Consider the following 14,157-nt stretch of genomic DNA (forward strand, 5'->3'; position numbering starts at 1 on the left):
ATGTGCCAACGCGACGTCATTGGATTTGTGTAAAAGATATCTTTCGATACTTGAGATGTATGATTGATATGGGCTTGTTCTATCCCTACAAAGATATGATGGATTCGGACCGATCACACACCAGGAACGTCGCCAACACTGGCCTGCGTCCACTATCCCCATCCCAAAACGACATGTGTTTTGGAAGGTTTTGCTGATGTTGGGTATCTCTCTGACCCATACAAAGGTCATTCCCAAAATGGTTAAGTGTTCACCATGGGTAAAGACCGTGATATCTTGGAGGTCTACAGAAATAGACCCTAGTCACTATATCTTCGAACAATGCAGAGATTATTGCTCTCCACAGAGTAGTTCGTGAATGTATATGGATTTGATCCATAATTACGCATGTTCGAACAATTGTGGTTTGAAGTCTACCACAGATGAGCCTACGAGCATTTAAGATAATGCTGCTTGTTTTGAATAAAGAAGCAAAGGCTATATCAAAAGCGACAACACCAAGCATAATCCGCAACAACAGACTCTCCTCAAGATCAAAGTGAACTAGGTTCGATCTGAGGACAGTGTGGCAGACTTGCTCACTAAGTCATGGCCTAAATTCCACTTTCGAGAAACATGTTGGTAGTATCTTTTGTGAAAAGTTATCCGAATTTCCATGACCGTTGTCATCAGGGTGAGATGCAGACATCAGGGGGAGATGTCTACATGTATGGTCTCGAAATGTGAAGGGTGTCTTGTGCTCTTTTTCCCCTTCGACCGAGGTTATTTTTGTCCCACGGGGTTTTTGTTACTCGGCAAGGTTTTAAATGAGGCAATGAGAGGAACACCACGTTTGAGCGACACAAAGGGGGGTGTTCAAGTAAATCTAGAATATGCGTCTGGCCCAAACTCGAGGTTACTTGCTCTAGTTGAAATAGGGTTTATATTAGAGATATTCTTGGAGAATCTTAGGAGATATCCAATCAATGTACGATTATGTTTCCATGTACAACTCTATCTCTATACTTGTAATCCTCTATATAAAGAGGCCCCTGTTATCAATGAAAGTACGACTCAATTCTCTTCCAATTTCAGTTTTCCTTAAACAAATCTATAATTATTTTTTTGAAGACCTCAAACAATTGGAGTTGGAAAAATTATAGACCTTACTATTTAGATAAATAGTATATTCCAAAGATCTAAAAATTTAGATCATGATCTATTTTAGATCTTGACGATCGGAGATGGCCTAAAAGTAGTAATCGTAGTCACACTACTTGCTTTGAAATGACCCCGCTTAGACCGGAGCCCACAGACATAACGAATCACCAGAATGGAGCAAGCAAAATTTTTGTAATAAATAGCTAGCAAGCCTACAAAGAGAGGAATAATGATAACCAGGCCAACAAAGGACCTAGAAGGCAGCCAACGATTCGTGATCGCAACTAATAGGCAACAAGAAATATGGTAACTCGATACTTCATCCGAGTCAAAACCGAAAGATTCTATTATTGAATTAAAAATATTAATTTATCAAACATTTTGTTTTTTCGACTAGAAATTTATCGAACATTTATCTAACGAGTTTTTATAATATATCGAACAGATCTCTTTATTAAATAGAAAGAGTAATAAAGAACCTTTCCATTTACGTGGCATGGCCATGTGTGAGCAAAACAAAAGATATCCTAATGGCTAATACGGCACACAAGACGAAGGGTGCGTGAGATTTTTAGTTTTAAAGACGCCTCCTTTCCTTCGCTAGTTTTAGCAAATACAAAACCTGTGGGTTTTTCAGTCCAAAGCCGCGGACAACCAAAACCATGGGCAGTTTAAGTTTTCCTTCTTCTCCACTCCCAAAACCTCCAACACTAAAACAGGCTGCTCCTCTCTCTGTATATAGTATTTACCGCTTCTGTACTTGGTCCTTGTCTCACAATCCCGTGCACAACAAACCCCCTTTCTTTCTATTTCCACCTCTCAATGCTTGTGTACTGGTTCTGCCAAGCATATGCAAAAAGCTGAAAAGAGATAGTCGATTACAAGTTTTTGAAGTTTGTTGCTTTTGAACTGTTTGCTTTACTGGTTTTGTTCCAAAATTCATTTAAATTCTCGGGTATCTTTTTGTTTCACTTTTTTTTTATTACTTCTTCTCAAAATTAAGCAAGCAAAATCCGATATAGAAATGTGCAGAGATTAGACTATGACATTTGGTTTTTAATTTTGGGTTCTCAAGTGTTTGTGAAGTAGAGAAGCCTTGTTTTAATTATTTACTTTCTTTCTTTTTGAGTTTGTATGGAACCCAATGGTCTAGGGGGTGGTTTGTTTCCAGAGATGAGGTCTGGAATGTTAGGCCTAGAAATGCCTCTGCACCAAACACAAAACCCCCCAAATCCTCAGAACCCACACCACCATATGCACCAACCCCAAATGGTCAGCTATGCCCACCATGAAGCTGATCACAATCATCACCCACAAGCTCACCAATCTGCAAAACATGGGTACCCATATGCCACAAAGCCCAAACAGATCACCCTCAGTGATGAAGATGAACCTGGGTTTGGTGCTGACGACAGCGCTGGTGAAAACAAGAGGAAAATCTCACCATGGCAGAGAATGAAGTGGACTGACACCATGGTCAGGCTTCTAATCATGGCTGTGTTTTACATTGGGGATGAGGGTGGCTCTGAAGGCCCTGATCCCACAGGGAAGAAGAAGAGTGGTGGAGGATTGCTGCAGAAGAAAGGGAAATGGAAATCGGTGTCGCGGGCTATGATGGAGAAGGGTTTCTATGTCTCTCCTCAGCAATGTGAGGACAAGTTCAATGATTTGAACAAGAGGTACAAGAGGGTGAATGACATACTTGGCAAGGGAACTGCTTGCAAGGTCGTGGAGAATCAAGGGTTATTGGAGAAGATGGAATTGTCGTCCAAGATGAAGGACGAGGTTAAAAAATTGCTGAATTCCAAGCACTTGTTCTTTAGGGAAATGTGTGCTTATCACAACAGTTGCGGCCATGGCACTGTTGGTGCTGCTGGAGCTAGCGGTGTGCATAACTCATCCCCGGAAGACCCTTCGGAGGTTCAATTGCAGCAGCAGCAGCAGCAGCCCCAGCAGCAAAGGTGCTTTCATGTATCGGAAAATGCTCATGTCGTTGCCAATTCGGGCAGGTCAGAGACGGAGGGATCCAAAATGTTTAAAGCAGAGAGTGGTGGCGAGGAGGAAGATGAAGACTATGAGGATGATGATTCGGAGGATGACGATGAGGAGGAGGAAGAAGGGGTTGTTGAAGGCGTTTCGAGGGGTCAAATTGGGCATGGACATGAGGATGAGGATGAGAATGATCATGAAAGAGCTAAAAGGCCAAGAAAGGGAAGCTGTTTTTCTGGGTCCTCACATAAAATGTTGATGCAGCAATTGAGCAGTGAAGTAAGTGGTGTGATCCAAGATGTGTCCAAGAGTCCATGGGAGAAGAAGCAGTGGATGAAAGCAAGGCTGATACAATTGGAGCAGCAACAAGTGAACTACCAATACCAATCTTTCGAGCTCGAAAAGCAGAGGCTCAAGTGGGTTAAGTATAGTAGCAAAAAGGAAAGGGATATGGAAAGAGCTAAGCTTGGGAATGAGAGAAGAAGGCTTGAGAACGAGAGAATGCTATTGCTTGTTAGGCAGAAGGAGCTCGAATTGCTTGATCTGCATCACCAGCAGCAGCAACAACATCAGCAACAAAATTCTTCAAACAAGAGAAGCGACCTCACCGGATAATATGTATATATAGGGGCCTAGATCAGATACATGAGAATGAAGAATTTCCCATATTTGTTGATTCAAATTATCTTATGTATCTGCATCTTTTAAAAGCAAAGAAACATATTTCTGAAATTGAAGCCAAGAATATATGTGTTGTTTGACGACCCTATTAGGGCAGTGTTGGCCAACCCAAGGAAACAACGCCGGCTGCCTGCAATAGTACAAGTCCATTCTTATTAGTTGGGTTTTGTGTAGACCTTCCCACTTTTGGATTCGTACAACTGCGATATTATATTATACAAATTCTAATTGTCTGTGGAGGATGTTATTATTCTAATATCGTGTTATCGGTTCACTAAGAGAAGCTTTTCTCTAGCCCCCAGAATACCACTCAAATTGCATGGTTTACGTTGAACAGTTCCATGATTTCATCTCTCTACTCTAAACAAGTATATCATTAGTGTGCGCACCCATAGTTGCAAATGTATCATCATTTGCATGCGCACCCAGCGCACATCAAAGTGTTGACGAGGCTGAGGCAGGAGGGTTATAAGTAACATGAGGTAATCACGTGATTTAGTTACGTTAAATATGCTTCGTCGTCATTACCAGTTGCAATTTTTCTATAAATGGGTTTACTGGAGCATTGTTAAGTTGATAAGAAAATCAGCCAAAACCAGTTTACTCAACAATTTTAGGAAATTCTCTCAACTTGCTCCCTGGAACCAGGAACTTTCGACAAAAGCTAACAAGCCTTGTTTTAACTGGAGCTGCGACCACAGTTAAAATTTAGGCTGGAATCTTACAAAAACCAAAATAGTGACAAACTCAGATCAGAAAAAGCATCGTCTTTATTGGAGACTTGAATGACTGATATGTAAACACAAAATGGGGTCATGGACATCATAGACTTTTAATAAAAGACTATAATTGCCTCAGTGTATAACCCTTCATAGAAGTCGAATCAACGAGCAAGTCTCCAAAACCTGGGGATATAAACCTCCCAGGTAACAGGGGATCGGTCCATGCCCCAATAGTTAAAAAAGGGAAATTATAGGGTAAGAAGAATTCTAATCTTCAAGCTCAATAATCTTGACAACAGAGGCATCACCAACTTTCTGGCAAACAACTACTCGGTCGTGCGACTTTACAACTCCTGATGCCTTTCCATGATCAAGAGCAACCTTTAGAACTGATTCGTTTGTTGAACTGGTGGACTCGGCCTGAAAAATTGTATACAGTGGACAACAAATTAGAAACCAAATAGGAAGATACAACCTGAGAGGAGAGAAAAGAAGCAACACAAAACCAAAGCAGAAATACTGTAAGGCCCACAGACAAACAGAAATTACTCTCAAGGTAACATTCCACCTATGGGTAACTATAGGCTGTGACAGTTAAACCCATCATATGCACAAAAGTGAAGATACTTGGTCTCCAGGCCGAGAGCCAAGGCAATGTACGATCAAGGCTGGGCAATCACATAACTGGATATTATTGAGCTAAGAACCCTATGGTGCCAAAAAAGAGAAACTCATAATAAACCGCAAAACTTGGCTACAGAGGCTCCAATTACTATGAAACAATACCCTATGTTGACGCACAGTGATTAAGCCAGGTGAGTGGAAACATGCTAGGTTCTGACTTTAAAATAATACTCTAATCTATGTGATGCACTGATGCATCAAACAATATAGGAAAAGACTAGCAAGAGTTGCCCTTCCAATGTAGTCAGAAATGGCTGAAATATACGTACAATTTAAGACTAGTTAAGACTTAAATAGCAGGAAACACAGATAACAAATTTACATTCAAGCCCACCAATAGAGAAAATGAAGAAAGTATCAAGTCAATGCAGAAAATACTTACAGGGTGTCGAGGATCAGCAAGCATAGGGTAAAGACCCCTGACTAAGAGTGATTGCCTTGCCTGCACATTGGGTTTTACAAAAGGGGAAAAGGTCACACAAAATAACGCAAGTAAAAGCAATGCAAACTTCTGGGAAAAAGTTTCAACATTCTACAGCAAAGTAACAGTCAAAAGCATCAAGTTTTGCCCATGTCTGAAAATACTGGAAGTCGTGCATGCTTCACATTAAGTCAAATTTGATTCATCAAAACTACACTTCCGGATTTCAAAAATTTGTTTCCCATATATGGGAATAGTTGATGCATGCTGAGATAACAAAAATAAACCTGAGCATTAACGTCAACGTTAAAATCTGCAAGAGACCTAGAATTTTCATGAGCTTCCTGCAGCAATGTCATCACTTAACTGGTATCATCTTGTTTTTCTTGTTTTTATTATAATTAGGTGCTAAAAATGAAGACGAATCATTTCTTGTAAGAATTGAAAAGCATTCTCATCAAACTTTGCATATTAACATGCAGACGAGAAATAAATTAAGAAAATGTAATTATTTAAATTGCATTGTGATGAACTTCACAGCTTTTAGTAGAGCTAGAGGTCATAGTCAAGGGCAAACCTCAAAGGCTCCAGTAAAGCTCCACTTAAGCTGATTTGTCTTGAGCCGGGGGATGACGACTGAAAGAACTGGCATTGTGGGTCGGTACTTAGCAATCAATCTGCACAATACAGAATATTTTAGGATACTTGTGAACATTAACAAATACATAGAAGCATAACTCGATTATCTTATTGAAGCCAAAGAACCCTAGCTCGCACAAGAAGAAAAAAAAGGAGAACAATGACGAAAGACTAAGTGGTAGCATAATAATGGCAGCTAGGATTTGTTTTAAACATTATCTGCTTAAGTTGTCACTGCTACATGTCTAGTTAATTTTTATTAGGGGTATCTGAGTACTTCTATTCACTAGGGTTTTTTTTTTTTTTTTCCAGACTAGATTACATCTTTGTAAGGTGGACTGGACGATTGAAAAGAAATTGAAAAGCTTCTGTTTCTCTCCAGGAGTGTGACAGCCAAGGCCTTTGGAAGTGATGCCTAGAACCCTACTGGTGTGAAGTTTCTAGATAATATCCTTTTTCTTTTCAATTTCTTCTGTTGTTTTCTTGAAATTCTTACTGTTCTCATCAACCCTGAATTTACAACATAGAAGAACCCTAGATTCCCCAAACAGGAGCTTTTATTCAGTGTACATACCTTGCAGCCCGTCCTGAAGAAGTGAAGCAAATAATAACAGATGCCTTCACCTTAATGGCTGCCCGAACCTGGACAATTTTGACATTCGCTATTCAAGATACCAAACTAACAAATGGGAGAAAACAAGGAACAGTCATAAGAGGAAAACTATCATAGGAGCAGCTTATAAAGTCAATACCGCAGAGGATGCAATAGATTCCAAGTGTGTCATTGGCTCTCCAACATATTTGACTGTCCTCTTGAAATACAAGTCCTGGTTAAAAACCTTCTCTGCCTGCAAGGATAAGAATTGTTATTATATGCAATCTATTGTATCTAGGACCATGCTACTTATGAGTTGTGATAGGTCTTTCACAGCTACTTATGAGTCATGATAGTATCCTCAATTTTAAGTGATAATCAGTAATACTAAATCAAAGTAGAGAAAAAGAAATGAGAAAAATAAAGAAAATACTAGCCTCAGCACAAATTTTGCCAACAGTAGAGATGGTATCAACAGGGTATAACCCACGAAGAGTCTCAGCACCGAGAAGAATTGCATCGCTTCCTGCACCCACAAAATAGTAGGTTAATCAAACATATTAACAAAACTTTCCTGTCAATGGAATACTTTTGCAAAACTAGACACAAAAAAAACTGCAAAAAAAATCTATGACACTAGCAACAACTATACATAAAACCAGGTAGTATAAAACATTTAAAATCATTTAATGGGCCTCAACTAGGAATCCCTAAGGCAAAGATTGAGTCAAAATAGTAACTCACCGTCTAATACAGCATTTGCAACATCAGTTGCTTCTGCACGAGTTGGCCTCAAGTTGTCGGTCATACTATCCACAACACGAGTAACCACAGCAGGCTTTCCAGCCATGTTACACTTGTAAAGGGCAGCCTTTTGAAATAAAAACACCTGCAAAGGACAGAAAAATTAATGACTTATTACAAATAAAAAGATAACATAACATTTACTACTCGCCAGTGAAGGATACTAACCTTCTCAGGTGGCAGGTCAATGCCCAAATTTCCACGGGATAGGATAATACCGTCAGCTTCTTGTAGAATCTCGTCAAAATGGGTTAATCCCTATTGTAAAGAAGAAATTGTCATATAAATATCTATGTATTATGCAGAAGAGAATGTAAACTGAAAATAGATGAATCTTCACCTCCATATTTTCAATCTTAGCGAAAATTTGTGTCTGACTGAGGTCACCCAACTTAGAAAGGAACTCGCGGGCCTGCATTAAAACATGAATAAGCCAGGTTAACCAATATATTCAAGAGCTAAAAGAATATAAGGCATCATGTTTTGAGACTAAACACAGGGCAGGGCACTAGGAAAGAGACTTACTTGGCGAACATCTTCTGCATGTCGTGTATATGACAGTGAGAGGAAATCAATTTTGTTTTTAAGTCCCCAACTACTGATAACCTGGAGGGCCAATAGATTCAAACAGTCAGAAAATAAGCCAAGGTAGCAAGCCAAAATAACTACGAGAGCCTTGAGTCATGCTCAACAACTTAAAATTCCCCAATTTGAAAAGAGCTTACCTGCTTATCTTTATCAGAGAGAGTAGGCAAGTCAATATGAACTTGAGAGATATGCAAAGTGAACAAAGAACCGGCCAATGTTGCAGAATTCTTTACCACACAAACAACATCATCTCCTTTCACTTCAGACACCTGATCATCAATGCAGAAGTTATCAGTCAGGCATGACCTATGAATTTTTGCAAATGCTTGTGTAGAAAGGTTTTCCATATCTAAAGTGCTATATACTGCGAATGCTTGTATAGAAACGTTTTCTTCATCTATAGTGCTATATAAAGCCAGAGGCCTGGAACATGAGCTTGGGTGAAACATTTTGAAGTCTTCAAATAACTTTCATTGAGAAAACTTTAAGGAAATATTATTATTTATTAGTTAATGACGGTAGAATGATCGGGCCAAAACATTTCTTTTAAAAACTATTAAATTATTTTGCGTACAATTAAACTCATGGACAAACAGTATTACTGATTCAGATATTTATATGATAAAATGACAGTAGAAAAGCTCTTTGCTTACAGGCAAGAGAGTGCGCAGAAAGGCTAGTATATTAGACAAAAACTTCAGTAAACTGTTATATACCCTAACTTAGGTTTGTTTCAAGGAGCAGGAATTTTTCAGTTTTGGGGTGGGGGATTTTATGGAAGAAAACAAAGTGACTTTTAACAAGTGTAATCTCTAAATTTAATTTTGTTTTACCTCCAACCATGCAGAAGTAGTTTCACTTCCAGTGAACAGGTACTGGCCTATGAAAACGGTATCTCCCTTTGTCACTGCCTGAAACCATTTGAAGATCGACTTGTTAAGTAGATCTGATTTTCGTAAGGACAAAAGTAATATTTGCAGTATTCATCCAAACTAAGAGGTGAAAAGCACAATCCCATGTATCTTAAAGAGAAGATAACTACTAAAAGACATCGGAGTATAAAACTGAAAACAGTAAAAAGCATGATTTCAAGTATCTTAAAACATAATTGCACAACAACAGGTTATGGAGTCACATCTGGAGAACATATACATAAACAGCTTATGAACATGCCCAGTATTTCAATAAGTCCATCTAGTTAAAATTAAACACAAAACTATAGACATGATGATAAAACAAAAGGTCTTGCCGCACCTTTGACAATCCATCAAAATTGATGGGCAAAAGCTCCGAAGATGGTTCTTGTCCCTGATCAGGGGTAAGAATAACCAAGCCATCTCCCTTGAGTTCAATGATCTTCTCGCCTCTGTTTACAACCTGCAATTCGGGACCTACAGTGTCCAACATAACCTGAAACAGAATAGCCAAAGAACACCATGCAATCAGTTCCCCACCTTCCGTTTATTCATCCCACTAGGAAAACAGATAGAAAGATTCTCAAAGGTGAAGGTAGTACGCAACAAGGCTAAATCCAAAATGCTGATCAAACAACACAACTTTGTTTCTTTTGGTAATCAATCAAACAACACCTGGAAGACACTCAAAATCTAAAAAAGAAAGAAAGAGAGAGACAGAGAAGATTGCCCCAGTATCTTGTTTCAGTAAAAAAGGGAATACGCAGACAAAAACGAATGCCCTCGTTCTCAGATTTTTCTTCTTTCTGTTCTTGACACTTTCAAAAGCAAAAGCAAAAACAAAAGCATGCATGAAATTCATACCGCGCAAAGCTTCTTGGTACTCTTAACAGCCGCCTTGAGATTGTCCAAAGTCTCCTGGTGATACTCCGGGTTGCCCCACGAGAAATCGAATCGGGCCACTGCAATCCACACATATTCAATCCATCAAAACCCCCCAATCACTCATCCAAACCACACAAAAGCATTCGAAAATTCCATACCAGACATTCCAGCATTGAGGCAAGAAGAGATGACCTCCGCAGATCGGGATTTCGGCCCCAGCGTCCCCACAATCTTCGTCATTGCAGGGAAAAAACTCTGCAAAAAAAAAAACACACACACAAATCGAATCGAATCGGTTCCAGCAATAGATCCACCGCCAAAATCAAATTAGGGATTGAGAATCGCACCGCCTTCGACGGCTCCAGTATCGAAGCCATCCTTATCGGTTCCTCCAGAAGCAGATGATTCGAATGCATTTTCGATTCCTACTGAAACACTCACACAGAGAGAGAGAGTGATTCGGAACAGCAAAGCTTTCAAGGTTTGCGTGGAGAAGAAGAAGAGAGAGGTGTATAAACTTGACCCCTCAAAATATCAGAATATGCTCTCTAGTTTATTTTCTGCCTTCCTCCAAAAACACTCTCACTCTTCTACACTTTCGATTTAAAGTGAAACTACGATTTACACGTGGCGGCACTCAGAAGGTGGTGGCTTTCGTGGGGGAAGCGTAGGCCGCACGCGAATATGCTTGCGCGTGGGGTGCGTGGGGGTTTGGTTTAGGCGAGGAAATGTGCACGTGGTTTGATGAGGAAGCGGTTTGGTTATTTTAAAAGTGTGGGGCGGGGGTACAGTGCTACCTACTACTCTTACTTGCGGCGGCCGCACAAGGAAAGCCAAACAACAGAGGAGAAGGGGGGTTATTAAACGCACTGGTTTTGTGAAAGGTATTCGGTCAATTTCTATGGGCTGTCGTTTTATGAGGTGAGTACGGTCGTCGAAAGCCAACTTCAATTGGGGGGATATGCGGAAAGTTGTTTTGTTATATAAAAAGTTAAAAAAAACCATTAAATCAACAGCACTAGGCATACTGTTTTGCCGGGGAAAGTCGTCTACTTGTGGGGTGTGGGTCGTGGAGTCGGGCCTTGGTCCGGCTGGTTCTGTCACACACCCAGATCCGCTGATTTATTTTTGGTTGGCGAAAAATTCTAATAGTGTCATCGTTGACTTGTTGAGGAGGCACGACGTTGGAGAAGGTGTTGTGTCACAGGGCCACAGGGGCATTAATATGAATGACCAGTGTGGGCTAGGTTTGATATTTTGTGTTGTATAAATGAAGGTGTTTTCAGGAACGTCTTGTCAAGTGTTTTTTTTGTTTTTGGAATGAAGGACTTTCATTAAGGGCATGGCCATACAGAGACCCAGCAAAACGCTGAGGCCCAGGTACAACTAAAAGGGAAGGTGACTTCCTTCTAAATCCAAAACAGGAAATAGAAATAGGAAAGAAAACCCAGAAACAGAAATAAAAGCAAAAGGCCACCGCCTGGTTTCACAGCTCTGCCGTGTGAGGGTAGGGCAACCCGTTGTTTCTCAAAATGGAAAAATTCATGAATAGTATCCGAAATAAGGCCCACTATTAATTTCAGTACACCAAGTTTCAAAACATAAACTTTAGTACATCAGATTCCAAACCCGACTCAGTAAACATACACGACGTCAATGACGCCGTTAATTGTAGTGACATGTGTCATAATATGAAGGGTAATTTGCTCTCTTCAAACTTTTTGCTCAGAGCACCCATTTCTCACTCTTCTCTTACTGTGGGCACCTAGTTCTGTCTTTTCTCTTACTCTGGGCACCCAGTTCTGTATCTTCTCTCTCTCACCTAGTTCTGTCATTTCCCTTACTTTGGGCACCCACCTCTCTCTCTCTCTCTCTCTCTCTCTCTCTCTCTCTCTCTCTCTCTCTCTCTCTCTCTCTCTCTCTCTCTCTCTCTCTCTCTCACCTGCTTGCACAATGTAGCACCACCACCCTTTCATCATCAGTTTCCCCAACCCCTAATAGAACTCAACCCACCCCTTTAAGACCACTGCTCTACCTTCACAACTGATCGCGAACATGACCACCGGTTGTTAGCTCCGCCGTGAATGTCAGGTCTGCCGGGAATATCATGACGCTGGCCGCCGATGCTGCAACATCCAAACCAAATGCAAAACCCATATAAAAAAATACAGTCTTGCGCAAGATTCAACACAAACAAAAACCCCCAATTGAAAGAAAAAGAAAACCCCTTCCTTCAATCTTGAATCAAACATACGAATCCCAACAAGAAATCCCATTATAATCAAATTGATCAGTAACCCAGATCGGGAAGCCCTTTAATTGTTCAAAATCAACTATAACTTCAATTGGGTTTACTTGAAGCTTCGACTGGAACAGGGCCATGAGGCATTTCTTTGAGCTCATCTTGCTGCTGAACCATTTTTTGTTGCTTCATGGCTCCAGAATCCAGTAGCAGAAACTCATTTCATCGCTACGTTGATGATTTACTATTAAAGTAAAACTGTCACGCCCCGAATTTTGAATAAATAAATTCAAATCCGAAACGCGATAACTTAACAAGCACAAGAAAAACACAATTATACGACGATCCAACAGTTGAATCCTCATCCAAGACCATCCAACAACCTCAGAACACTTCTACGATCAATAAAACAAAACTACAAGCCGATCGAACGGCCGAATCCTCACGGATCGATAACCGAAACTATCGAAATCACAAAAACCCTAACATGCTCATACGATCTCCAAAAATTACGTATTGTATATCGAAATGCTCGTATCGACAAGTAAATCGAAATCAGGAACAGAAACCATCCCTGAGGTGGCCAGAAACCGCCGGAAAACACCACCACAGTGGCGGCACTGCCACCGGCCCAAAGTCGGAATTTGGCAAAACTTCCAACACCAAAGTTCTTCATCTCAACTCCAATTAAAACTTTCATAACTAGCAAAAAGTCTGAATCAAAGCCATTTGGCAGGAATTTACCTCGCAAGTTTTGAAAACTGATAAACCCTAGATTCCCAATCTTCCAAATTCGAGCTCCACAGGTTGAATTGTTGCAAGCCACCTTGGGAGAAGCATCTACGTCCTCTGGGCTCCAAAAGCCCTTAAGAAACACCGGCTATGGTGGCCGGAAAGCATCGCCGCCGCCAAACTTCTCGGCCTTGTAGCGTCAGTGCTTCCCACGATGAATCACCACCACAAACTTGTAGAGGGGACTGAGGAGAGCAGGATTCCCTTTGGAATCGAAGCAAAAGGTGGCCGGAGGAGGAAGAACGACGCCGGCGAAGGTGAGGGGGCGAATCGGGGTCGGGACCGAAGAGAGAGAAAAGTTTCCCAAAATGGAAACTCTGATTTTTTCCGATATTTTTCCGGAAAAATACTATATATACCAAAAAGGAAACTTTTTCCGAATGCAATAACTTCTTCATACGAACTCTGATTTCCGCTTTCCGCATATCCACGAACTTGTATCAACACGCTCTACGATTTCCGTGAAGGAAGTTTCCACAGAATCCTAATGTATAAAAAGTCAAACTTCGTAACCCCCTAAAATGTGCACTTCGAATAATTATTCGTCGGAAAATAATTTCACTCCACCCTCGAACCACGAAATCGTACAAAAGAACACTTTATTAATCCCAGGAAACATTTAGGAATTAATAACAATTTTTTGAGGTCTTCCAAAAACCTTCCCTTCTCATCAATTAATCTTCTTCCTTCTTTCCCCATCCCAAAGCTCTATGTAAAAAGATGTAAATCAGAGAAGTTGTATGGATATATGTGGATACACAAAGCCATATGATCTTCTTTGAGAGGGAGAGAGTTAGAGTTTGGATGGTGATGAATAAATGACGCCTGGGGATAATGTATGAGACGAGGAACAGCTGGGGGGAGTGAGGGAGGGAGAAGAAAGGAGAAAGAGAGGGGGCTAAAAAATGAAAAACCAATTTTGCCCTTCATTATGTGTGTAATGGCATGTGAACCGACAGAGTCATTGACATCGTGTTAGGGCTGCCACTTGGTTTGGTAATTACCAAACCGACTGAATACCAACCGATATTTTTTGGTAACCGAGATCGATAAAACCGAAA

The 14,157-nt window shown here is 40.5% G+C and overlaps 2 protein-coding genes across 3 annotated transcripts; one reads left to right on the top strand and one right to left on the bottom strand.

Annotated features, from left to right (window-relative positions):
• Positions 1-1,728: 1,728 nt before the first annotated feature.
• LOC112191787 (trihelix transcription factor DF1) lies at positions 1,729-3,890 on the top strand. Its single transcript, XM_024331198.2, has one exon. It carries the CDS (start codon positions 2,275-2,277, stop codon positions 3,742-3,744), a length of 1,470 nt encoding a protein of 489 aa, XP_024186966.1. The 5' UTR covers positions 1,729-2,274; the 3' UTR covers positions 3,745-3,890.
• A 669-nt stretch (positions 3,891-4,559) lies between these two features.
• On the bottom strand, positions 4,560-10,647 carry LOC112191786 (pyruvate kinase 1, cytosolic). 2 transcript variants are annotated; one of them, XM_024331197.2, is made up of 16 exons: positions 10,410-10,646; positions 10,221-10,317; positions 10,042-10,139; positions 9,518-9,673; positions 9,097-9,174; positions 8,401-8,532; positions 8,201-8,281; positions 8,016-8,087; positions 7,844-7,933; positions 7,616-7,760; positions 7,309-7,397; positions 7,029-7,124; positions 6,851-6,918; positions 6,215-6,314; positions 5,599-5,658; positions 4,560-4,952 (listed from the first exon to the last, which is right to left on the bottom strand). In XM_024331197.2, the coding sequence occupies exons 1-16, from the start codon at positions 10,476-10,478 to the stop codon at positions 4,800-4,802; spliced, it is 1,584 nt and encodes a 527-aa protein (XP_024186965.1). In that variant the 5' UTR covers positions 10,479-10,646; the 3' UTR covers positions 4,560-4,799. The 2 variants fall into 2 exon arrangements, with proteins under 2 accessions (XP_024186965.1, XP_040372055.1); XM_040516121.1 differs by lacking the exons at positions 4,560-4,952; positions 5,599-5,658 and adding an exon at positions 5,733-5,981 and having other exon boundaries at positions 10,410-10,647.
• Between the last annotated feature and the right edge of the window lie 3,510 nt (positions 10,648-14,157).

The sequence above is a fragment of the Rosa chinensis genome, chromosome 3, assembly GCF_002994745.2.
Source record: "Rosa chinensis cultivar Old Blush chromosome 3, RchiOBHm-V2, whole genome shotgun sequence".
Classification (NCBI taxonomy): Eukaryota; Viridiplantae; Streptophyta; class Magnoliopsida; order Rosales; family Rosaceae; genus Rosa; species Rosa chinensis.